Below are 24,094 nucleotides of genomic sequence, written 5' to 3'. Positions count from 1 at the left end.
GCTTCCTCCCTTTTAATCCCATTGCTCTCTGGTTGCCTTCAAGGGGATGTGCCCAAAACCCATTTCATACTCAGGCAACGTCAGAGCAGATCTTTCCACTGGCTTTATTCACACAAATTATCCTTAATATATCCAGTGAAAATTACATCCTGCTCTTCTGATATCTCCTGACATTTCCAAAAGTCCAAAATTACAAAAACTTCCTTTAATAGTGCAACAAAACCAGAGCAGTTCATCACCCACTTCAGCAGCCAGCACAGAATTCTGAGCTCCATTCCTATGGGAAAGGCCCAAAATGGACATTTGAGATTTAGAAGAACATGGAATAATTTAGTTGGAGGCACCTCTGAAGTTCAACCCTGCCAGGACATGTTGCTCCCACATGTTTATTAATAATTAATAATAAAACCACATGTTAAAGAACTTCACGTCAGGGATTGTGGTTTGGAAATAGCTCCTTGGTGTGGATACAAACAATTAAGTTCACAAATGAACCAAAATTTCTGTGCAATTCAAGGATTTCCTCTCAAACTGAGATCCAGGGGAGTTGGTTTGACTTAAAATGTCCCTCAGTGACTGTGAAGGTGACACAAAGGGGCTGAGCCTTGCAGGCCACGGTGCCAGGGAGAGGCAGAAGGGGCAGCTGAAGATGCAATTCTACTTTTTCATAACTCTAACATTATTTCTTTCCATCTTTCAAAAAATACCACATTTTTCCTCAACTTCTGATATGATTTGGAGGAGAATTTACATGGTTGCCAACTGGTGAGGTAAATAAAATCCACCAGTACAGGCCAGCTGAGGCCGGCGCCCCCATTGTATTTAAACCTGACAAATCTCCCAGACTACATTTATTCTGTAACAACCACAGAGGAAAACCTTTTATTCTGGATTTTTTTTTTTTTTTTTGTCTAATTAACTTAGAGAAATAACGACTTACTTCCCAGGTACAGCCAAGTTGTTCACATTTTTCTTTTGTTGGATCGAGGTTGGGATAACAATCAAACCTTTCATTGGTGCTCACACTGAGAGTCCAGTTGATTGTGTAAGATTTTCCCAGTTCAAGCTGAAGTCCTCTTATAACAGCAACCTTATAAATATTAAGCAATAAACAGTTATTAAATGCCAAACCCCATCCAGCTTTCCTTTGGTCAGAAGACGTGCTGGTCCTCAAGAATAATACACTTAAAACTTGAAAATTCACAAAATCCCATCTTGTAAGATTTGGTACAGTCTCACTTTCACAAACGCACACAACTGATATTTTTACAGATAAAATCTGAAAAATTAAGATTCTAAACAAATGGAATGAATCCCACAGCTTCCTTGGAAGCAAACAGGAATAAATCCAGGAACAACTGCATAACTAAACTGCCTGCTGCACTGAGAGCATAACTGAGGTGCACTTTTATGCGGCGGAGTTGAATGCAATTGTACTTTTATTCTGTAATAAAACTCGCATTGTGTTTCATTGGAGCAACACTGGCACTAAGTACTGTCCTTTGCAATGCATAAAATAAAGGTGATGCAATTGTAAATATATGTTTACTTTCCATTCTCCTGTTATTGCTTTACCTTTCTCACAGGATCATAGGTGATATTAAGGGGATAATTTTGCACAACATTGTCCTGAGACACAGAAACTGCTGTCACTTCCTGGGACAATCCCAGAATCTTGATTTCCTCAAATTTCAGGTTGTTTGGATCAGTGTAATTGCTGTGTGTAGCAGTCATTTGTAGAACATTCTGAAAAATAATATAGTAGTCATATTCTTATGGTAAAAATCTGCCCCAAATCCTCCTGATTTAACCATTTTTTTTCTGTGAAGATTTTCACACTGGAGCATAAATAAGCCAATACCTTTTTCTTATGCATTAATTATTATCCTGCTTGTTGTTATCACAATAAAGCTTTCTATCATATATACAATAATCTTCAGATTAGTTTTTCAGCTTTTTCTCCTTGCTTGGGAAATAAGGAAAGGCTGGGGCGGGTCTGTGACAGGGCAGATAAACTCCACCTGTCTGGGATCTCGCTGGGTTCCAACAACCAAAGGTTCTTACTCACTTCTCTTGATATAAAAATACCACTTCCTAGTCCATGTCATTAATTATTTTTAGATTAAGAGTCCAAGCAGAGGAACTGCACCATGGCTGTCACACGTGAGTAGAACTTCCTTATTGCTCTCCATGGGAACATTTAGGTTTATTTTTAATTCAATGTCATCACAGTCAAGGGATGATTGGGCTACAGGAGTTTCAAACTCCAACAGTGATCAGGGTGTCTTATCTACAAATGACTCTTTGATTAATTATGATTTTAAAAAATAACATTCATGCTCTTCACTCGTGTTCCGCTGCGTTCTCTCACTTGTTCTATGCTCTTTCATCAAGGCAAAGGAATGAATACCTTTACCAGAGATTATTATTATTATCATTATTATTATTGTACAAATACTATGTTATCATGTTATTTGCAATCCTTGTTATGCAATAGTTACTGTCAATGTTGGATAGAAGCACTCTCAGGACTCCACCCTGATGTCAATTAACCCTGCAAAGGCACTTTCAGCTTAAAATAATCAACACAATAAAACTTAACCCTCATGTAGTTTCTGGGGGTTCAGACAAGGTGTGGGTTTTCCTCACTCTTTGGAGACGTTCAGCTGTATTTTCACAGTATAAAAACATATATTTTTTACATTCCCACTATCTTCAGAGTCACAAACACTCCATGCTTCTCCTTTTTTACTCCATTTTAAATGCCTCTTATGCTTTAGAGTTCTCTTGTTCAGTAAATATTGCTGCTGAGTTTATAATGTGAAAGCAAATAGGAGTTATTTAGATATTTGTATTAACTAGGAGGAGAAAAAACAACAGATCTCATCCCAGTTAAATGGGAGTACTTTGAACATGATTCCTCTTGGCTTTGGCAAATATTTTGTTTTCCAGCGAATCTTACAGGAGAAAAAAAGAGAGAAAAGAATGCTCTTGGAAGACACTGGATAAAAATCAAAAATGGAGAGAAGATCATTTAAAATCAAATACTTACATTGGAAACTTTAAACTCATAGTAAATGTAGGCTTTATTCTCAATTGTACCTAAAAGGTAAAGGGAGAAGTTACACTTGGAGTGCAGAAAATAATAAAAATAAAATAGGGCTGTGCCACTGCTAGAGACCAATAAACTATTAATTACCAGGACTGCATTCAAAGCTGCACTAAGCAACCCAAATATTTACTAATGTTTCTTTGAGGAACTGAAATGTCCCTTTTTCTTTTTTCCTTTGGCCAGTCTCCCGGGAGATCTCATTTTTTCTGCAAAAACTCATTGAAATCAGCTCTTCTAAAATGCAATGATTTTTATTCTACTGTTATTTCTTCTCAGTTTGTCTTAAATATAAAAATTTGGGTCAAAACTAATCCTTTTAAGTACCCTAAATAAGGGTTCCTCATGCAAAAATAATGGTGGTGATGATGATGATGATAATAATGATAAATGCCATGGAACAATATGAGAGGAAATAACACATGACCAGGAAAAACAAATATAAAGCGTGGTCAATCTGGCAGTTTTTTCCATGTACAAATCCTGTCACCACAAGCAAATTGTAAATGGTTCCCCCGGAAAACTGCAACCTGTAAGTTTTGGGCAGGCCATGAAACGATCAAATGTTTTATTGCTTTGTTTGGCAGCAGCAGTGAGGGCAGTAATGGCTTTGTTATTTTAGGCCAAAGGAGCTCATCGAGCTGTCACCCCCACGCACAGCAGCCACCCAAGGCCTGCCGTGTTTATGGCAGCAATAATCAGCTGAACCACTGCTCTACTTCTTAAAAGCATCCCTAACTTTCCCTAAATTCCCAAAAGCAGAGGCTTGGGAGTTTTCCTGGGAGATATGATTGGTGTAGCCCACAAGAAGATGGAGTTGTGCGAGGGGAATGCGCAAAGTTTTCCAATGTTGATATTCAGATACCTCCCTGGATGGGCAGTGGTTTGCCTGAATTCCATGGGAAAACTCTGTCATCTCCTGTCAATCTAAAGATTTCTCCTGAAAACCAGAGGTTTGACCTTAAAGTAGAGCCTAGTGTCTTTTTTCTTCACCTGTGTCATATTAAGTTGCTACTTTAATCTTACATTAATAATAGTCACAGTTTTCTACTTAAAACTGATGCAAACCTGATTTATGAGCAAGTAGCAGTAGTGTGTTACAGCGTCTTCTGTTCAGTGGGGACATTGAAATTTGAGCATACTAAATCTTTGTTAATCTAATTTATTTCACTATTGATGGCTGCTCACCTGTAGATTCTCCATCATCCCAGAACAAATCCCCAGAAGCTTCATTGTTGATATCCAGGGCAATTATGAGTCCCATTGGATTCTTGCGGCTGTGGAAAGAGATTTATGCGTATAACAAATGTTTAAACAGCCTCACTACATCCTCCATGTTCATGTAAGAGTGTGACACCCAGCAGGGTCACAGTCCTTGGAGAATTGCCTTAGCTTAATCCTCGGTTGCCTTTTATTTTCATGCAAATGCATTAAAATACCCAGTGAGTTTACAAATTGCTATGCAAATAAAGCCACAACTCATCCCTGAAGGTGTGGAAGGGAGGTTTGTCTCCCAGCAATTCCCACACTTCAAGGTGAAAAATCCTAAATACAATGGGCTGCTGCTTATTTGTAACCTGAAAGTCTTCAGCCCAGTTGTGGGGGAAAAAAAGAAAGCATAAAAGTTTTCAGTTTGGGAGCCTACCTTGCCACTGTGGTGTTGCCTGGTTGCTGAGTAGGGAAAATGTATCCTCCTCTCAGGTGCAGCCCCATTTTTTCCTTTGGGGTTTGTAAATCGTGCCACAATTTCCTCATAAGGACTGGTTCGCCCTTATGGAATGGAAAAGAGAACAGGAATTTTGTATGACCCACTCCTAGGAGTGTTTTCTTAACACTCTTGAGTTTCATCAGATTGCTCCTTATAAAAAAAGCTTCAGTTATGTAAATACCAATGGGCTAATGGGCACATAAAGGTAAAGTAACTGCATATCACTGTGATTTAATGTCATAATCTGAGCCCTTTCTTTAGTCACCAATTCTTGTGCTTATCCCACCACCCTTCATCCCTTGTCTCCCAAGTAACACCAAAGGCTTTACTTCAGCTCTCTGTCCCCAAAGCAGGGCTGACAATCCTAGCTCATCACATTCCTATTTAGAAAATGGTGTAATATCCCATAATATTGCCTGCATTTCCTTACCGTGTCATACTCGTACCACGCTGCATCAGGAAAGTACACACGAGTGTACTCCATACCCTAAAAGTGAATAAAGAAACAACTCTCATTATTCAGCTTCATCAAATAAACTCAATTCTCCCACAAAGCTAAAGTCCACTGTGAGAAAATCATTGATACTTCTACTCTTTCCTGTTTGCTTTCCTGGTGTTTAGGATGGTGCCCAGACAGGAGGAAGGGCAATCCAAGCACAATTTCTGCAAAGCTGCTGGGCTGTAACTGAAGTGCTGCTCTGCAAAGTGGCAGCTCATTGGAAGCCACCCAAAGTCACAGTGCTTCAAAGCCAGTGAACCAGATCATATCCACAAGAATCTCTCTATCTCCTCTATTTCCACATTTTTGGGGGCTGGCACCTTTCAGATTTCTCGCTTTCCCTTTCTGTATTTAACAAATGTTTTCTGTTTCTCCATGGCTAACGTGTTGCTGGCAGGAGAGATCATTATTTACAAGATTCTGCCACTGAATAACCCACAATCTTTTTGCTTTCTTGTTGCACCACAGAGAAGCTGAAATGCAGCAAGAGAAGCTGACTCCAAAGGAAGTTCAGAGATGATGTGAGGAAGAGGTAAACCAGAATATCGGACCAGATGTCTTTGATTCCATAGAGGAGTGGAAAACAGGAGTGGGATTTAACTACAAGATTTTCCATTTCAGCAGGGATAAAAATGTGCTGTGGGCTCTCTCACTGGAAGCAATAAATGAAGGGGGGAAACGTGACTCAACATGGCCCATAGTTACAAGATAGATCCCAAAACATCCAAACCTACCGGCTCAAGAACAGGGGAAATCAGCAGCCCAGGGCCCCACAGGAACTGCCTGTCGATGTTCCATGTTATTTCATCAGAGTAGAACCTGGATACAGGTGAAGGAGAGAGCAGAAATTGTCTTTTTTTGTGATTTATATCAGCAGCAATCCCAAGGTTTCAGGGTACTGATTGTCCTCCATCATGAGTACACAGAATGTCACACAAAAATCACCCTCCTGATTACACCAAAATGAGATTTCATGAATTGGGAAGTTGTCTACAGATATCTCGACGTGCATTTTCACAGGATAGAGGTTTAGAAAGTCCCCCAACCATATTAAATGTGTCAGATTTTCTCATTGGTTATAAAACTCCCAAACTCACTCGTGTAGCAGTGGCCTCACGACCGTGTGCCCTTGGGTGTGAGCTTTGTAGAGCAGCGTGTACAGGTAGGGCAGCAAAGTGTAGCGAATGTTCAGGTAATGCTTGGAGCTGTTCACCAACAAGGAGTTGGCTCCAAATACAGCTGGATCTTGAGACTGGAAACAAATATCCACTATTATTATTTCCAAGTTTTCAAAAACACTTCGCCAAGCGTGTGAAAAGCTGGTTCAGAGAGGCTGGGGTTCGGCAGGGCAGCTCTGTACTGGTGCTGTGACCTGATGTCCTGTCCCCCATCCCTCCTTGTCCACCAGGGTTATTCCAGATTTCATCCTGGCAGTCAGGTTGATGCCAAGGAGCTCCCAGGAGTCAGCCTGGTGGCTCACAGAAACCTCAGTGTTCCTTGGTGGTAGGAACAACCCATGTTCATAAAACTGTTGCCAAATAAGTGTATTCTCAATTAACCCTTACAAAAGCAAACCTCTCATATTTCATAAAGACAGTTCTGTTTTCAAACTCCGTGAGAGTGATGATTAGAAGTGATATTAAAGGAAATGTGTAACACAAAGTAATTTTTAACAGAAAGCACAACTTACTGTGGAATCTATAGCATTGTGGTTCCTGGAGAATGGGTAAAATGCTCCCACCTGCATCCATCGTCTGCAAAGTTCCTCTGTGGTGTCGCCACCGAAACCACAAATATCTGCTCCAATCTTTAAAACAAAATTTTAAAAAAAAACAGAATTCATTGGATGTGCAGTGTTCTGCACCTCAAAATCTACAACACATTTGTACCTTTCTCCTTCCAAATCCAGCTATGCTGTCCAAAAAATTAAACTGACACCCTGCTAACACCACCCATCATTCTGCTTCTTCCAAATCTTTACCTTCTTGTTTGGTGATAATATGCACAGAACGGGAAAAAAGCTTCAAAGCCGTTCAAATTTAAACCATAAAAAGGAATTTGGCTGTTTCCCTTCTAAATGGATCTCTCTAATTTGAAATGATAAGAAAACCAGGAAGTGTTTCACATCCCTCACTAGTGTTTAAAAATTACTAAAATAAGAGGTGGATTGGGATATAAAAGAGAATAAGTTTGTTACCCACATTTATGTCACCACAGCCACAAAAATGAAAATAAATGGCCTAAATCAAAAATCGACAATTGAAAAGAAATGTTCAAAGGAGATTCCTAAAAAGGGTTCATTTTGAGGTGACAATGTAAGTGGTTATTTAGAGAGTGCTTAGTCAGATAATCTGTTATCTGCTTTGAAAGGATGGCACAAACTGATGTCCTACATAAGGAATTCCAAAGAGGTTAAACTCCAGCATTCCAGGGATTGCCCATCTCAGGTGATCCCACGTTGCTGCATTATCCCCCAGCCAGTGTCCTGAGTGCTTTCCCGATCCCGCAAAAGTAGACCTCGAAATGAGGAAGCTTCTCTTTCCAGGAAAGACCTCCTCAATGGCTCTGAAAAGTAAATGAGACTGGAATTACACAGAGGAACAGACAACTCAGACATCGATAATTCTGTACGAAGCTTTGTACTGATTTGCACTGATTATTCATCCCAGGAATGGGGACCTCTTTGCAGCTGTATTTTAGCAAAGTTCAAGATATTCATTTAAAATAATCTTTTTACACAGCTCTGACAACCAATTTGTGGCTTTTTCTGCCAACTCCAGGCTCTGGATTTTGCCTTGGCTAAATTGGCTCAAGTATAACGCAGTGTTTTCCAGGAATCTCATTCCTTTAGGAGTCAAGTCTTGTGGTACTTTGGAAAATGCAGGTCATGCACTGCTCCAAAACCTTTCTGCAGGATTTTAGGATGCTTTCCTTACTTTTTACTGGATAAGATCATGGAATATCCATAAAGATTGTGGACATCATACTGCTTCCCCCAGTTCTGCACTGCGTCCATGCAAATTGTCTTGGAATACAAGAGTCTGTCAAGAATATCTTGAAGAAAGGAATACAAATAGCACTGTTAAGGTACATTTTTATTATTAATATTTCCAATCTTTAATGCTTATGATATCCAAGCCCCTTTTTCCTCTTTATTTTTGCACTCAGGCAGTTTAATTACTCCAGACCCAAAATGCTGCTCTTGGCTGTTGGTTTGGTTCATCTTTGCTCTGTGAAACCTCCACTCCTGAGCTTTGCACCCATGCGAGGAACTGAGAACTGTGCTCTGAACTCCTGAATCACCACCTGACAACACGCTGGCAAAGGTTACTTAAACTACTATTAATACAAACCATGAACTCTGTTTTAGTTCTGCAAATATCTCAAAAACTACTGACAGTGCAAGAGGATCGTTACGTCATCAGACATAATTAATGCAATGACAAATATCCAGTAGTTATTTGGCAAGAGAAAAGAGGCAGTCCTATAAACCTCACCTGAAGTAAACAAATACAAGCAGATCAATATTTTCCATCAACAGGAATGTCCACCCCCCACCCATAAGAACTACACTAAAATCACGTTGTATCCTTGAAGGCAGTTAAAATTTTATTTGGTATTTTATTGTTCTGATAAAAGCAGCTGGACTTACGGGGAGTGTAAGGAGGGTAGTTTAACTCATTCTGTGCACAACCACCTTTTGAGCCTTGAACAAAGTTGCACACTTCATTCATATCCTGGGAAGGAAAGATGCAGGATGTAATAAAGTTACCTTAATTCCTTTTTTCTAAAAAAAGTCTTCCATTCTATTCTGTCATCCTTTAAGGAATTATTAGTAGCTATTCTTCAACATCTGCTTTCTGATATCAAAAATACCGTCCAATCCAATAAAAACTTAATGTAATAAACATCTGCTATCATCAATATTTTAAAAATAGAAATGAAAATTGTGAATTACTCACAATCCAGAGCCCATCATAGGGCACAGTGTCATGGAACAATTTGCACTCGTTCACCCACCAGCTCGTGCATTCAGGGTTGGTGAAGTCTGGGAACACAGTTTCCCCTGGCCACACCTGGAATATTCAAAGGGAAACGATTCATACACTTTGAGCAAGAATAAAAAGAGTTTATAGGATCATAGATCTGCTCAGGTTGGACACAGAAAGAGGAGTCTAACTTTGGGTTTTTCAATTCTTTTTCTTGTAAGGAACCATGCACAGCTGAGAAAATTCTCAATAGAAGTTAAGAATATAAATTAAAAGGATAATGTGGGGTCAGGATCTTCAGTAGCTACTGGAAATAAATAGGAGCTGGCTGATGAAATGTCCCTTGAGCCTTCAAATCACACTTTAATGTATAAAAATTTTAGTGTTAATGTAAACAAAATGCAGGGCTAATGTGAACAAATGTGATTTTAATTGCAATTTTAATTCTATTTTTCTTTTAAAAACCTAAAATTTTAAAAAATATTAATCTGAATGTAAGATTAATGAAAAATACTGTTTTAATGGAAAAAATGGAAAAAAAGTTTAAAAAGTTTGAGAATTCATTCTGTCTACAAGAGACCTTACACACTTTTCTGTCACTGGTAGATAGGTCCCCTGAGCCAAATTAAATCCTAACAAGGACAACAGATCAGGTCCCAGTGTGTGGAACCACGATTACCTCCCCAAGCAGTGCTGTTACTCCATCTGATTCATTAATCCAGACTTTTCTCTGCGTTCCCCTGACGTAGCTTCCATAGGAACTTCCATCAACCAGATTTTGGGTGCTAATGGCAGGATCCTAAAGAAATCAGAAAGCAACAAAGAAAAGAAGAAATCCGGATATTCCATCAATTATTACAGGCTATACGTGCAATAATTACATAGAATATTAATAATAATAAATAAATAACTGTAATGAAAGTGTTTACAAGGGAAAAAATGAGTAATTAAATGCTTACCAATATGATGACATATTTTTGTCCATAGTCATGCAAATAAGCTGCAAATTCAGGGAGATTTTTGAAGTTCACTTTGTCATAAGTAAAATCTTTCCTTTCCTCCATATAATCAATGTCAATGACTTGGGTATCCTGAAAGAGAAGGGAGTTCAGCTTTTCCAGGAGAAGTGTTAGGTAAAGATTTTTATTAGTCCATTTTCTTCCCAAATATTAGCTTAATATCAGGGTATTCTTATTCTGTTGAGGACACCAGATTCATATCCCCCAAAAATCTAATTTTAAAAGTTAATTGTACTTTGCCTATGACTGTCAATTAAGAACAATATATGGTTCCATACATGTCCACAGACAATAAAAAAAATGTTCCATGAGAAGAAAAATGGATAGAGTTGGAAAGAATAAAAGACAAATTATTACAGTAAAGTGTTTGAATAAATCTTACTGCAGTTCACCCCTCCCCCATCCCATGCTCTGGTAATGGGTCTAACATCAAAATGTACAAAAACATTTGACACCACACATTTCCTAATCCAAACTGATGGAGAATGAACCGGGGGCAGGATCTCTGTGTCCTTCCCTAATCCCATACTCACATAGGGCAGCCCGATGGCCCTGTTCCTCTCCACAACTTCCTTCACCTCATCCAGGGACCTGTAACCATAGCGGCTGAGCTGGAATCCCAGGCTCCAGTAGGAGGGCAGTGCTGGCAGTCCCACGAGCTGCAAGGGGACAGCAAAAATCCCACGTGCTGTTGGACACCTTGTGTCAACTCATCCCCTTTCCCTGCATCCACATTCCCCAAATCTGCTCGAATAATGCACACTAAATGAGCAGCCCGACTCAAAACACAATACTTTTCCCCATTATGTCTTTATTTTAGGAATTACCAGTGTTTTGGGACAATGCCTGTTCTTTAAAGTGCCACTGGAACCTAAAGACACCCAGTGATATCTTATGATCATAAAATCCAGACAGCCTATAAACACACTCTCTATCCCATAACATAGCCGTAGGAACAGGAATTTGTCCTTATGGCAGGAGCAAGGAAACATAAATTATTCTAGAGACCACCCGCAGCTCTAACGATTATGGTGTAAATTACAGATTAATGAATGTTGGAGCTCTTGCGCCTCGAGTATGGTCGCCTCTCCAGCACCCAGAGAAAAAATATTATAAATAAAATATTATAAAATAAATCCCAAGCACTTAAAAAAAGTCTTTTCAATGCATAATCCCAGTAGGTGAAGGTACCTTCAGGTACTCCTGGACTACTTGCTCTGGAGTGTTCCCCAGGAAGATGTAGAAATCCAGGATGCCCCCGATGGTTCTGTAGGTCACAGCTGGAGCAGGCTGCACCACAAACTCTGCCAGACAAGAGTGCACAAAAACAGTTCTGAAGGACAGGAAATTCTAAAATAACTTTGCCGTTTTCTAATTGATAATCAGAGAGTTTACTGAAGTAAAAACCACAAAATGCCTAAGGAACACAAACTTTTAACTGAGCAAAGAGGGGGAAATCAGACAACTCTTTATGTGCCCCTATTTCCATTCCTTTACATGCTGTAGAGAAGAGAATCAGAAGAAATCCAACAGTTCAACCTTTTATCTTTTAAGTTTGGGTACAACTTTCCAGCCTCAAGACATGCAGAGCTCTGTAAATATAAATATGCTTATCAGAAGGGACTAAAGGACATTTACTTCCAAGTGTTGTTCACTACAAATTTAACCCTTTCTTCCAGTTCAGACCTGTACAGACTTTGGATCAGTTTCTGACCCTCAGATTTCCATCAAAATCCTCCAGTTAACTGGGAGCTACCCACTGCTTGTACTGTGTATGTGAAATATTATTAAACACAGAGTAATGATGCCTCAGATATTGGGGGTGTTTTTAAGAAGGGACATCTACATCAGCTCAGTTTTGATCACAGTCTCACAGATTTCAAAAGAATTTTAACTGCACTGCTCAGAGCCACAGAGAAAGGTTTCTTACCCATGGCATTGCTGTTCATCAGGAAAACACCAAAGGAGGCTCCAGTGTCATCTTCCAAACACAGGAAGAAAGTCTGGGCTCCATATAAGTTATCCATTGCCTAAAATAATGGAGGGAACAGGCAAGCTGGTTAAAAGCTAATAACAGGATCTGCTCTGGAATATTTCAAGATATATCATGGGTAGAACTTGAAACGTCTCAAAATAGAACAAACTACAAAAATTTAAGTCCTGACACTTCCCTGTTTCGTATGTTCTGGTTTTCCTGGCGTTATTCTCCTTTATTTTCCATTAAAACAAGAGTTCCCCCAATAAATAGATAACAGATCTGATGGATCTCCAGGAGAGCTGGCAGATATTGCAGCTCTATTTCTGGAGAATAAATGTGCTCATCAAGGAGAACTTGAGAGGTGCTTCCATCCCCTTTCACCATAGATTAGATTTTACATCTAATCTATATTTCTATTCATCCTGCAAGGCAATAATTTTGATGTCTAATCTAAGGAAATATTGCTGCTTTTTCATTTCCTTGCTAATATTTTTCTTTAATTCCTTTCTGTTGCTATTATTAGCAATAAAACCCCTTAGAGCTGTTAACAATTGTTGCAAGAGTTGTGCTTTTTCTCCTGAAGAAGCAAATTCAGTTCAAATGAACAAGGAGCAGAACATGAGCAATTTGCAACCAGCCTAACTTAGTTCACTGTTACTTTCTCTTAATGAGTCCACATTCAGTGGAGCCATTGCGTTGAGCTATCTTCAAACCAGAGGAAAGAGTGAGAAGGAATCTCAAGGCAATGGGTACAAATTCCAGATTATTAATTAACTACATCCAGTCATCTCACCCTCAGGTTTCTGTCAGTACAGTTCCCACTGCTGTGGAACAAAAGTTCTCTCTCAAAGCAGGGAATTACTTTATGAAGCTGATGTAATGGTGAAAGTAATCTTAACAGTTATCAAAAAATGGGTGCCATAGAAATTGTTTCATACAGGGACAGCCAGAAAAACTCTAGAAACAAGTAACAGCTGACAGACATATTTTGTCTTGGAAAGAGACACCTGTTAAGGAGAATTTTTCCATAATTTGAGCTTCAAGGATGTTGCTGAATCAGCCTGTGCCATGTGAACTGAACCCTGCGCACAGCAATGCATTAAGACGTATTGTTATTTATTAGTATGTTATTTATTCTGATTATCACTGGAAGCTGCAGACTCATCTGTTAAGGTTTATCCATTGGTTTTCCACTGCACACCAACACAAAAAATCAGGGAGCATCCATCCGTACCACGGAGCTTTCGGTAACAACATGCAGTGCCTGAAAGATCTTCAGGGAAAACTCAGTGGATACAGGAATGTGTTCACTGCCCGAGAGGTTTGGGTTCCAGAACTGCAAAGAACGAGGGGAAAGAACCCCAAACTTACTGCAGAGGGGCCAGTGTCCCTGCTGAAAATAGGCCAGGTTTTCCAGTTGACATCGTGCCTGTACTGTTTGTGCACGTGCTCCCCCACGCCGTAGATGTTGCTGCTGGGCAGTTTGATGGAGAGCTGCAGGAACTGGTCAGAGTACTGCAGGGGGCCAATGGTTGTGTCAAACCTGGTGAAAAAAAGCAAAAAAAAAGGGGAAAAAGAAGAGTTTTACAAAGAATTGTTGCGAGAACTCTTTCTGCTCCTTTTAGCTGGGGCTGGATGGCAGAGTCAAGTCTCCACCCAGATCTTTCAAGTTTTCTTCCAACTGTTGATGGAATCAGAACTCTCCTTCGGGGCCTCAGGTGGAAAAAATGATGATGGAAGGTCGCAGACTTTATCAGAATAATCAGGATTTTGGTAATGAACTGTTGTAACACATTGGTCCCTGCTTGTCCTTTTATAAAGAGGTCTCTCTTTTGTTGGGCTGTTTAAGGGTGGGGGAAAATCAGTGATCTTGTGCAAACAGGTTTATCAGGGATTTATCTCTGAGGGGCTGCTCTTATCCCATGGTAGCAACAGCTTCCTTTGAGATCCTCAAACTCAGAGTCCAACATCACTGTCATTTTTTTTTAGAGAACCAAAAGCAAACACATTTATGAAATTAAGCAAAGGCCTAAGGAAAATTTTCCAGAGACAATATCCCAGAGAATTGTTTCAACATGGTCCCACAGGTGTCTTACCCACCTCCCTGTACCTGTTTCATCAGCCAGGCACTGCTGACTGCCAAGTCCATCTTCTGTGCCCTCTATAATTGCAAATCAATCATTACAGAGGATTCCAGGCAAGAAAACAATGCTAAGAAGAGCAAAAAGTAACCCTTAATTAATTAAACTCAAAGCCTTGCTAATCCACATGGCCCAGCCCTGTGACAGGTAATCATTCCTGGCTGATTTAATGAGCACCTTCATCCTGGCACTTCCCCTCTCTGAGGGCACTTGGACACCTGTGGGTCAGTAGGTTTGGTTTATTTATTTAGTTTTAGAATGTAAATGGGATGAGAGAATTCAGTGTTCAAGTTCATTAAATATTTTACACACAGCCTTGCACAATCAGCTGTCCTTGGATATCACAGGTCTAAAGGGCAGCCTGGTTTTGGTGATTCAGGCCCTCAGCACAGGTGAGACAAAAGGTGCAATGAGGACTTTTCCCACGTGGTTTGAAGCATTGGCAAAGAGTCCCTCAGATAATAAAAGTTCCTCCAATTGACAGGACAAAGTAGCTGTGGAGATTTCCCCAGCACTAGGGGAAAGTGATCAGAGAGCCACACCTGAAACCTTTCAGACAGAGCTCACAGACTTTGTTCCCAAAGGCACCCCGAGAGTCCTTGAGGGACATCCATCAGCCAGAAGAAGAGAAGCAGACTCTGTGTCCAAGAGGACACCTCACAGGTGGCATCCCCAGCTTTCACAGAGCCCCAGTGACATCTGTGGCCCCGAGGGAGCCCCACCACGACTTACAGCACTTTGCCATTGCTCGCTCTGGTCACCACGATGCCGAAGGGTTCCTGCTTCAGCTCCACCTTGTAGTTGAGGCCGGTGGCCGCGGACCCCGTGAACGGCCTCACGTGCTCGTGAGGGACCTCGAATCTTTGTGAGTTGGGGTCAGTGATCTGCACATTTTTACAAAACACAAGTGTTGGGCCTTCACAAATTGATCCCTAATGCAAATCTTTTACAGCATTTACACATAGTTCTCACTCAGGTATTTCCACCCTTACCCCAGTCTCCTCTTTCTTTTATTGTTATTCACTTCCAATTTTAATTACTCACTTTCAGCCATTTTCCTCAGAATATTTGACTCTGTGTTTCCCTGGCTCACCAGGAAGCCACCACAGCACAAAGTCTCCCACAGAAGGTTTTCAATCCTATAAACCCCTGATACCCCACATCCACGGCACAGAGTCCTGAGCTTTCCAGAGAAAACACAAATCTGGAAAAGCTGATGTTGTGTGTCAAAATGATTGAGAGATGTGACTGGGCCATAAATAAAAAATAAGTAAATACATTTATCCCCCAAATCTTCCTGGGATGAGAACAAATGGTAGATAATAGAAAAGCTGAGCTTTTCAAAGGTCTTGGTGACTTTTCAAGCAGAATTCCCACTGTGCCAAGTGCCTGTTAACCTGAGGCACTGCAACAGCAGGAAGGACAACAAAAGGGCTTCAGTGGGAATCATGAGAGTGCTCCAGAGGCATCAATCCTACATTCCCTGCACAGGCAACCTCACATCTTGCAGAGAAAATGGACCTTGAAGCAGAACAGGGCACGCACTGACCTTGAATCGGAAGCGATTGGGTGTCTGATACTCTCCTGTGAGCAGCACCGTGTGGATGTCGTTCCCGAAGAGGGAAGGGGATGGCAGCCTTTTCAACGTGGCCTCAAATCCTTGGGAGACAAGCACAAGGTGTTGTGTGGAATGGGACATCAGGGGGTGGGAACTGGGGGAACCCAGCCCAGAGCTTACCTGCCTGGGTGGATTTCTGGGAGCCCTGCACTTTGTAGCCGTGTTTGGGGGAGAAGAAGCACCAGGGCACACTGGTGTCGCTCTGGGGGCTCCAGCAGCAGCCACGGAGGGAGCAGGTGCTCTGAGCAAGGACAGGAGGGGCACAGATCAGCTCGGCTTACACAAATAAATCCATACTAAACCAGCTAAAGTGCACACGGAGTGCATTTCACCCCAAACACCAGAAACCTTCACAATCTCTGCACTCAGGTCAAGTCCTTCTTTGAAAAACTCTGTAAGTGAACTCAGTGGCACAGAACTCACAAAAGAGGATTTTTTTCTGGATTCAGAGTAAACTTGCTTATTAGATGTACATTCTGAAAACTACAAGATCCACAGGTAAAATGAACACTTCAAAAGGATTATCGAACCATTTGAGCTGTGACAGATGCAGCAGAGTCTGGCCAAAAGTCACGCCCTGGAGAGGGGCTGAAATTTATATCTAATAAGTATTTATATATACATAATTGAACACTGTGTATAATATCTACATCTTAATGTGATTTTTTTTAGTATCAGAAATACTCCAATCGTTTCTACAAAACCTCGAATTGAGACAAATAAATTTTTTTAAAAAAAATAAGCCTATTGTTTCAAGCCTCTCTCTCAGTGTAGTGGCACCAACCTTTACACTCCCATTCACTAGAAGCTGAAATTCCCTTGCTTTGCTGTTGGGAATTAACTTGCTCACGTGCTCTGTGTGTGAGGTTTATGTTTGGAGATAAGATTTGGGCAATTTATCACTAAGTTTCTCTCCTTTAAAACCCCATTCATTACTTAGGGCAAAGGGCAGTGGTAGAACAACTACTCTCACTGAGGGTGAAGGGCAATGTCCATCAGTGATCTCAGGTATCCAAATCCAACAGGGACACCTTCAAAACCTCATTTTCCACCTATCCACTACCAGAAGCTCTTTCTGCCTTCATCTGATTGTGCTCAAATGCTTTTGGTGTTTGTGATAAATATCTAAAATTTTCTGCAGCTTGAAATAGGTGGACACAACCCAAAAGCTTCATTGCTGCTGTCCTTGTTTTGGGGTTAGAGAGCTCAACCTGGTTAATGCAGCTCAAATTATTTTCAGAGGCTCTGAACAGACAAAAGACAAGGCAGCTCCAGCCCAACAATCAGGCAGGTGCTGAAGGAAGCACTGAGGGAGCTCACAAAGCCACCGCCTTGGGGAGTGTCTGCGCATTTATTTGATATTGGTTTTACAGAGCACAGAAATGGCTCAGAATCACCCAAAATAAAACCCAGATTCACCAAACAGGTAAATGTGTGTCTGTTTGTAATGGATTTATCCCATCAGAAAAACATTTGCTGTCATTTCCATCAGGTTCCAAGTGACAAACGGTTGGAGGAGAGATGTAGGGACGCATTTTCCCTCCTTTGATACACAAAGCGATGTAAGCCCTTTGTAACGCTGGGAAAAACCCAGGCTCACTTCCCACCTTCCCAGATGCCACCAGGAGAACTCCCTATTTCCCCTTTAAAAACTATTGCAAAGGAGAGGAAGCACCAAGCCCTCCAAGGCTGCAGAGATCACAGCTTCATTCCCTGACTTCATTTCCTTCATATATAGGGGAATATCCTAAATATACAAGAACAGTTACTACCTCCATCCTCTTATCCCTCCCTAGACCAATGATCATCCCATAAAAAGCAGAATAACTTGAACTGATTTTCCTAGAACCTGGCAGTTCAAGCATCCACATTCCCAGCTTCCTAAGCACCTTTTTCTTTTCCCCAGCCATTTCTCATGAATAGTTCTCGGCCATTTTCAGCAGCTACTTCACAGTCCAGTGATACTTTTCCAGCTGGATCTTATCCAGGCAGATTTCTATTTTGGTGGCCTATTGAGCTTTCTGCACAAGGAAGTAGACACAGGAGTTCAGGATTGGTTAGGCCTGGCACAGCGAAAGGAGCAGAGTTCACCAGAGACACTGGGGAGCCTGTTGTAAAAGCAATCATCTGCTATAAAGATGTGATCCCAGCCTGTGAGCTGTAAAAGCAGCACAATAGGAAAGCCAACACCCAGGAAAGCCAAAGCTTAATTGGGAACAACCCTAGATACGAGGAAACCGTTTCCACTGGGGCACAGCATGAACTGAGCACCAAGGACTCAAAGAGCTTGGCCACGTGCTGAACTAAAATGTGCTGTTCTGTGCATCCACACAGCCCTCTACCAGCAGGGTAGTTTGGGATGAAAAGCACGAAACCCAAAATCAAACCAACAATGCCCCTTTCCATGAGCTGGCAGAGGTGTCAGCCTGGCCTGCATGAGCTCTGCTCAGAGGAATTCATGTTTTACTGGTGTGTTCTGCCTGTCTGATCAGACCTCCCGGCAATGTTCCACAGCAGTGAACAGTTACTAAATACCTTCCTTCTTTCAGCATCTCTATCTTCACCAACCATATGATCAGATAGGAAGAAAAGAAGAAAGAAAATAAACAGCTATTTTTCTTTCTCTTAATTTTTTCCTCCCTTCCTCTTCTTTTTTTTTTTCTTTCCTCCTGTTTTTTTTTTTTTTCTCCCCCTTTCATTTTCTTTCTTCTGTTTTCTGCAATCCTACTCATTTTCTGGCTCCATCCTGGACATCTTCAGTGACTCAGGAAATCAAGGCAGACACTAAACGTTCCAGATCAGCTTAGGTGAATCCTAATTTTCCGTGCTGCTCTTTATTCTGAAAACCATTAACACAAACCACTGCAGAAGAGTGACGCAGGTACCTGTGGTTTCACAGGTTGCTGCATTTGTGTGGCCTGACACACCCAAATCACTTCCAGGAAAAATGTACGCAGGAGTGAAGGGAACCACTGAGATGGGACCCTGCACCTCACAGCACAGAGTAAAGGTGATATTTATCTCTAATCCTGTGAAATCTGCTGCCTGGTCTTCACTAATATTCAGGAATCATTTCTTTTACCCCAAATTCCAGATCTGGCACCCTCAGTGTTGCAATCTGCACCTACTCTTCTGCTGGGAGCTATGATTTGATTGTTTTCAATTCCTTCCTGCCTCCAGCCTTGCAGCTGCAAGCAGAGCACCCCGGGTTCCCTCCCTGCTTGAGGGGTGCAGCACGTAACACAGGGTGACTGCTTCAAAGGCAGTAATTACAGATTTAAATGATCTGCATGGCTTCTCCTGCAGTGCTGTGCCTGTTCCTGGGGCAGAGAAGGAACCTGAGGAGTCGAGGAACAGGCTGTGATTTGAACTTTTCCTAACCTGTCCCCTGCAGGACTTTATTGAACTACAAATCATAACAGAACCCGTGGCATGAGAGGCTTTAACAACGGCCAGCTCTGGAATTAGATGGGAAGTCCCTCAGAGGTTCAGACAGCTGGTGAACAATTTTTATACCTCTGTGAATGACAGAAGTAACCCACACTGGTTTTTTTCTCCTTAGCTGCCTGTCCCCAAATCAAAGAAGGATGTCAGGCATCCACCAGAAAACAAGAAAATCCATAATAAAGATGAATAATAATAATAATTATTAAAATAATAATAGTGTTTCCAGGCTAACTATTACAGAAAGGTTCTCAAAGTGGAAGCACTGAAAAGTAAAGAGCATCATAAAATCATGGAATGGTTTGGGTTGGAAGGGACCTCAGAGCTCATCTCATTCTACCCCTGCCACCGGCAGGGAACCTTCCACCATCCCAGGTTGCTCCAAGCCTCATCCAGCCTCAGGTGATGCTTTTCACCGGGAATTTTATCTCAGAGATTCTTCAGCCAAAAGGTCTTTTCCATACTCTGCTCTCTCAGACACCCCAACCAGGGGAGGAAGACACTGGGATCCAAACTGGGTCCGAAAGGAAACTCTGACCACGTCTTGTACATTCTAAAATTGCACATCTCAGTAAAGCCCATCATTTCTGCATTATTATAAATGCCAGTTTTTGACCATCACACCAAATGAAACTGTTCAGAAAAAGTTGTTAAAAACCAAGAGTGACTTTTTTAACTGCTTGATGTCTGACCAATTTTGTTACCACCTCTCCCCAAATCAGACCCTCTGTCCATGGGCTGAAGTGGTGGTAGAGGAGTTGAACTCCCCTGCAGATGTTGGGGAAATCACAGATTTAAAAAATATTAAGAAAATACCTGATCTAGTAGAGACAAATTACATTTTCATAAACACACAAGGAGGTTTTATGGGATGAAACCTGTTTTCTATTATTTTCCAGAATGTTTCCAGACCTGTGTTGCCAATTGATCCGGGATGCAGTCGATTCTCTCTGCTACTGGTATCTTCTGACATTGTGGGTAAAAGTCTGTCAGGGAAATAAAGGAATGGGTTATTACCAGCATCCCTAAACTGCAGGAATAACTTGATTCCCTCTGAACTCAGCACGTACTTCTGCTGGCTGCCTCTCACCAGCTGGAACCCCTGAAACAACATGGGTTCAAATCACAATAAACCATTGCTTCCGTGACTTACTCTTACCTTTGGAACGTGGTGCACAACTATCTCAAACGTGACACCTTCACCTCAAAGCTTTTGAGCATGTGGGTGATATTGATAACTTTATTTCATTAGTCCACTTTTCAGTGACTCCTGTGGGCCAACAGGCTCTGCTTTATGTGAAAATATGTGCAAAACTATAAATTGGAAGAACTTTATTTTCTTACACTCCTTCCCCAGAGCCACAGTTTCCCACAGGAGCTGTGGGAGCATCAGGGAAAAGCACCTCAAAGCTCCATTAAGATGCTCCTTTAGATTTCAGGTTTGTGGGACTGAATTTAGCATGGGCAGCTTTAGCTGATTAAAGGGAGCACTGAAGGTTACTTTATGTATTTGGGAACATTGTTTATGTCTGGAACAAGGACTGTGAAGTGCAGGGATGTGCCCTGGGCTCAGATGGACATGCTCCCCCACATTTGCCTCTTTGCATCATCTGCACTTGTGCTTTTTGCTCAGGGAAACTGCTGCTCATGACAGAAACAGGAAAAAATCTGCAGATCTTGGTCTGGATGGGCAGTGTTACTAAAACACCGAGGTGTTTGCTTTGTATAAGCAGTAATTTTTATTTTTCTGCCATTTTCACCTCCAAACTTTTTTGCTTCAGTCCCTGTGTGTGAATGGAATTACTCACACAAAACAGAGCTGGAAGTAAAGCAGGTGCTCTGCATCACATCCCTGGAACACAAGGGGTTTCTGATGTATCAATTAGCAAGAAACACTGTTGGATTTTAGGATTGTAATGTATGTTCCACACAATTTGGCTGCTCTCACAAAAAGAAGGGATCAGAGAAACTGTTTTTTCTCTGTCACCTTGTTTTATACTCAAAAGAAAAATTGAAATTATCTGAGCTCTATGTTCCTAAAGAAAGTCCAGTCACGGGAGGGAGAGATAAAAGCTTTTTCATGACATTAAATCCTGAGTCACACCATTTATTACATTCATGGCTGGTGACTTTGATTGTATCATCCATAGGAAGTTCTGGCCATGATTCACCTTTGGCTAAAGATAAGCACAGAACAGAGACCCTGAGTCAGAGCTGAGCAGATCCTACTCAGGGTTTTTGATCCTCCAGCAGCCGTAGGAAGCACTTACCTGGAGATTTCACTCCGGATTGCCCCGTGGCCAACAACCCAATGAGGACACAGAGGATCACTACCACCACGGAGAAGAGGATGATCAGGGTGAGCTCCAGCCCACTGAACTTCTTGCCCATCTAGAAATCCAGAAAAACCACCATTGGTAAAAGCAAAACACAAGGAACAGCTATAAATTACATTTCCAATTTATTAAATTAGCAACAATTGTAAATTATTCAGGTTTTAAGCCAGGCCACCTAATCCTGAGGCTTAAATAAAATGCTTCTTAAAGACCGTGTGCAATAAATCTCCAGTCCAGGATAATTCAACCAGTGCAGATTATGAAATTATTACACTGAGAAATGTATTTTGCTTCCTGTAAATCACTTAAACAGAACAATTTACTCCTGAGATTAACCATGGAGTTTCCTATAGGTTACTAAAATTCCTGAAACAGAAAAGAAATTAAATCTTCTTCCCCTTTTTTTTCCTTTTCTTTCTTTTTTCCCTTAGATAAATCACAAGTCTGTTCTTTCTTACAAGGGAGGAACGTGATTTGTTAAAAATATACCTGAGAAAAGCTCAAATAAACTCTGGGGGCGTGTCCAGGACACGCGGGGAAGGCAAGACAGAGGCACATTCGTCATTTGTACAGTGGGAGAACAGATTGTGTACAAGCTCATGGCACAGTGGTTGCTGCTGAAATCACAACTGAAATATGGGAAATAAGTCACTGGAGTCAGTGCCTTAAAAAGCTGTGGAAAACACGAGGTTTTTCCCAAATTCCTTCTGTATGTTTTTGGTGAGTAAATTGTGCTGAGCCAAGGGGGATGTGCTGGCTAAAAGAACAACTCAGAACCATCACCACTGAACTGTGCACCAGCAATCAAACTGATTAAAACTAATTAAAACTAATCTCAGCAGCCAGGTCAATACACACACTGGCAGCTCTCACTGCATTTAACTTGTGGTTAAGAGCACTTAACCTCATAAAACAATCTCAAATACAAAGAAATTGGTTCTGTTTAGTTGAGAAAGTGTGGGAGCACACGTGCATTACACTGGCACATCAGAACACTTTTATATGTTTTTGTGATGACCCACAGGAGTGAAAAATACTTCAGAATAAACTATTTTGTGTGTGAAATAACAGTTTAAGCCATTGTATGCTCTTGGTGCCATTTTTAACCCATCAGCCTCCCTCTATCCAAGCCAAAAACCCCCTCTTGCTGTGTTGCCCCAGATGTTATCACACTAAAAGTTAAAAAACCTAATGGTCATTTATCTGAAAAGTTGATTTCATTCCAATTCTTGTCATGAAAGCCTCCTATCTCATTGAATTTCAGTTCTTTCTTCACATAGTCTCCCTCCAAACCCTAAAACATTGGAAATAAGTATTTATAATTTATAAATTTAAGTTCTGTTGTATGATGAGCACTCCCCAGCAAGGCAAAGATCTCCAGAACCTTGGAAGCAATAAAACAAATGCCATACCTTAAAGTTTCTGTGGTTCCTTCATCTGCTGCTCCTCACTGTGAAGTCCAGCATCAACCCAGGGGTTTTATGAGCTGCTGTTATCAGTTCTCAGCTGTGTTTGCAAAGCCCTGGGCCAATGGCAGGCACAGCCAGAATTACAGGCAGATTGCAGACACTCTTTGGACTGAACACTGGGATTATTTCAGCCTGGGAATGGCTGGTTAATTAATAATATTTTGTTTAATATGAAACATCAGATTCTGCAAAGGAGAGATAAACATCCATAAAATGCCAGTCAGCTCATCCAGTTGCACAACTAGGTTTTTTTTTAGTCTCTTCTTTTTCTGTATCTTTGGTACTTTAACCTTCATGGAACTCTCAGATTCTTTGTCTATTATTTCTGCTTTAATCACCACAGGAAGTCATTAAACTTTCCCAAATGAGGGAAAGAGCTGCTGAACTCATTGCAGGGGAGAATCAAATTTATGACATTAAAATTTTTATTGGAATTAATGATAAAATATGAATCTTAAATCAATATAAACAGATTTCATGGGATACTACTAATAAATGTCAAAAGCAGATGAAAAAGATGAAAGATTAACACAGAAATGTTAAAATTTTATAGCAAAGAGGCTTCAATCATAACCTTAATATGAATCCTTCACACTTAACTGGGTTTTGTCTTTTTCTCACAAATGATAGGTGGGATTTTAACATTAAATCCCTATTTTCCAAAAGCAAGCTTTCAATTCATATTATTGAAGCATTTACAAGTAATTTTTCAATAATAATGAAATGGCTGAGAAGGGCCACTTGTATTTTTTGTACTGCTCATGAATTTATCCCAATTTCTCCT

The 24,094-nt window shown here is 40.9% G+C and overlaps 1 protein-coding gene across 1 annotated transcript in view; it reads right to left on the bottom strand.

The window, feature by feature from the left end:
• Positions 1 to 23,489, bottom strand: part of LOC125331059 (maltase-glucoamylase-like) — a 43,174-nt gene extending 19,685 nt beyond the window's left edge. The window contains exons 1-25 of the mRNA XM_048314940.1: positions 23,254 to 23,489; positions 21,776 to 21,896; positions 20,418 to 20,491; positions 16,182 to 16,302; positions 15,993 to 16,102; positions 15,176 to 15,327; positions 13,674 to 13,845; positions 12,255 to 12,354; positions 11,516 to 11,628; positions 10,858 to 10,983; positions 10,265 to 10,396; positions 9,985 to 10,104; positions 9,279 to 9,392; positions 8,969 to 9,053; positions 8,253 to 8,370; positions 7,710 to 7,881; positions 7,007 to 7,123; positions 6,414 to 6,568; positions 6,051 to 6,135; positions 5,248 to 5,304; positions 4,755 to 4,879; positions 4,298 to 4,386; positions 3,053 to 3,102; positions 1,576 to 1,746; positions 941 to 1,090 (exon numbers count right to left, since the gene is read on the bottom strand). Of these exons, the coding sequence (XP_048170897.1) occupies positions 941 to 1,090; positions 1,576 to 1,746; positions 3,053 to 3,102; positions 4,298 to 4,386; positions 4,755 to 4,879; positions 5,248 to 5,304; positions 6,051 to 6,135; positions 6,414 to 6,568; positions 7,007 to 7,123; positions 7,710 to 7,881; positions 8,253 to 8,370; positions 8,969 to 9,053; positions 9,279 to 9,392; positions 9,985 to 10,104; positions 10,265 to 10,396; positions 10,858 to 10,983; positions 11,516 to 11,628; positions 12,255 to 12,354; positions 13,674 to 13,845; positions 15,176 to 15,327; positions 15,993 to 16,102; positions 16,182 to 16,302; positions 20,418 to 20,491; positions 21,776 to 21,896 (2,829 nt within the window). The 5' untranslated portion in view covers positions 23,254 to 23,489. The remainder of the gene's footprint in view (positions 1 to 940; positions 1,091 to 1,575; positions 1,747 to 3,052; positions 3,103 to 4,297; positions 4,387 to 4,754; positions 4,880 to 5,247; positions 5,305 to 6,050; positions 6,136 to 6,413; positions 6,569 to 7,006; positions 7,124 to 7,709; positions 7,882 to 8,252; positions 8,371 to 8,968; positions 9,054 to 9,278; positions 9,393 to 9,984; positions 10,105 to 10,264; positions 10,397 to 10,857; positions 10,984 to 11,515; positions 11,629 to 12,254; positions 12,355 to 13,673; positions 13,846 to 15,175; positions 15,328 to 15,992; positions 16,103 to 16,181; positions 16,303 to 20,417; positions 20,492 to 21,775; positions 21,897 to 23,253) is intronic.
• Positions 23,490 to 24,094: the final 605 nt, after the last annotated feature.

This window comes from Corvus hawaiiensis, chromosome 10, assembly GCF_020740725.1.
Source record: "Corvus hawaiiensis isolate bCorHaw1 chromosome 10, bCorHaw1.pri.cur, whole genome shotgun sequence".
NCBI lineage: Eukaryota > Metazoa > Chordata > Aves > Passeriformes > Corvidae > Corvus > Corvus hawaiiensis.
Note: the sequence above shows the minus strand (reverse complement) of the source record. Positions and strands in the feature narration are given on the sequence as shown.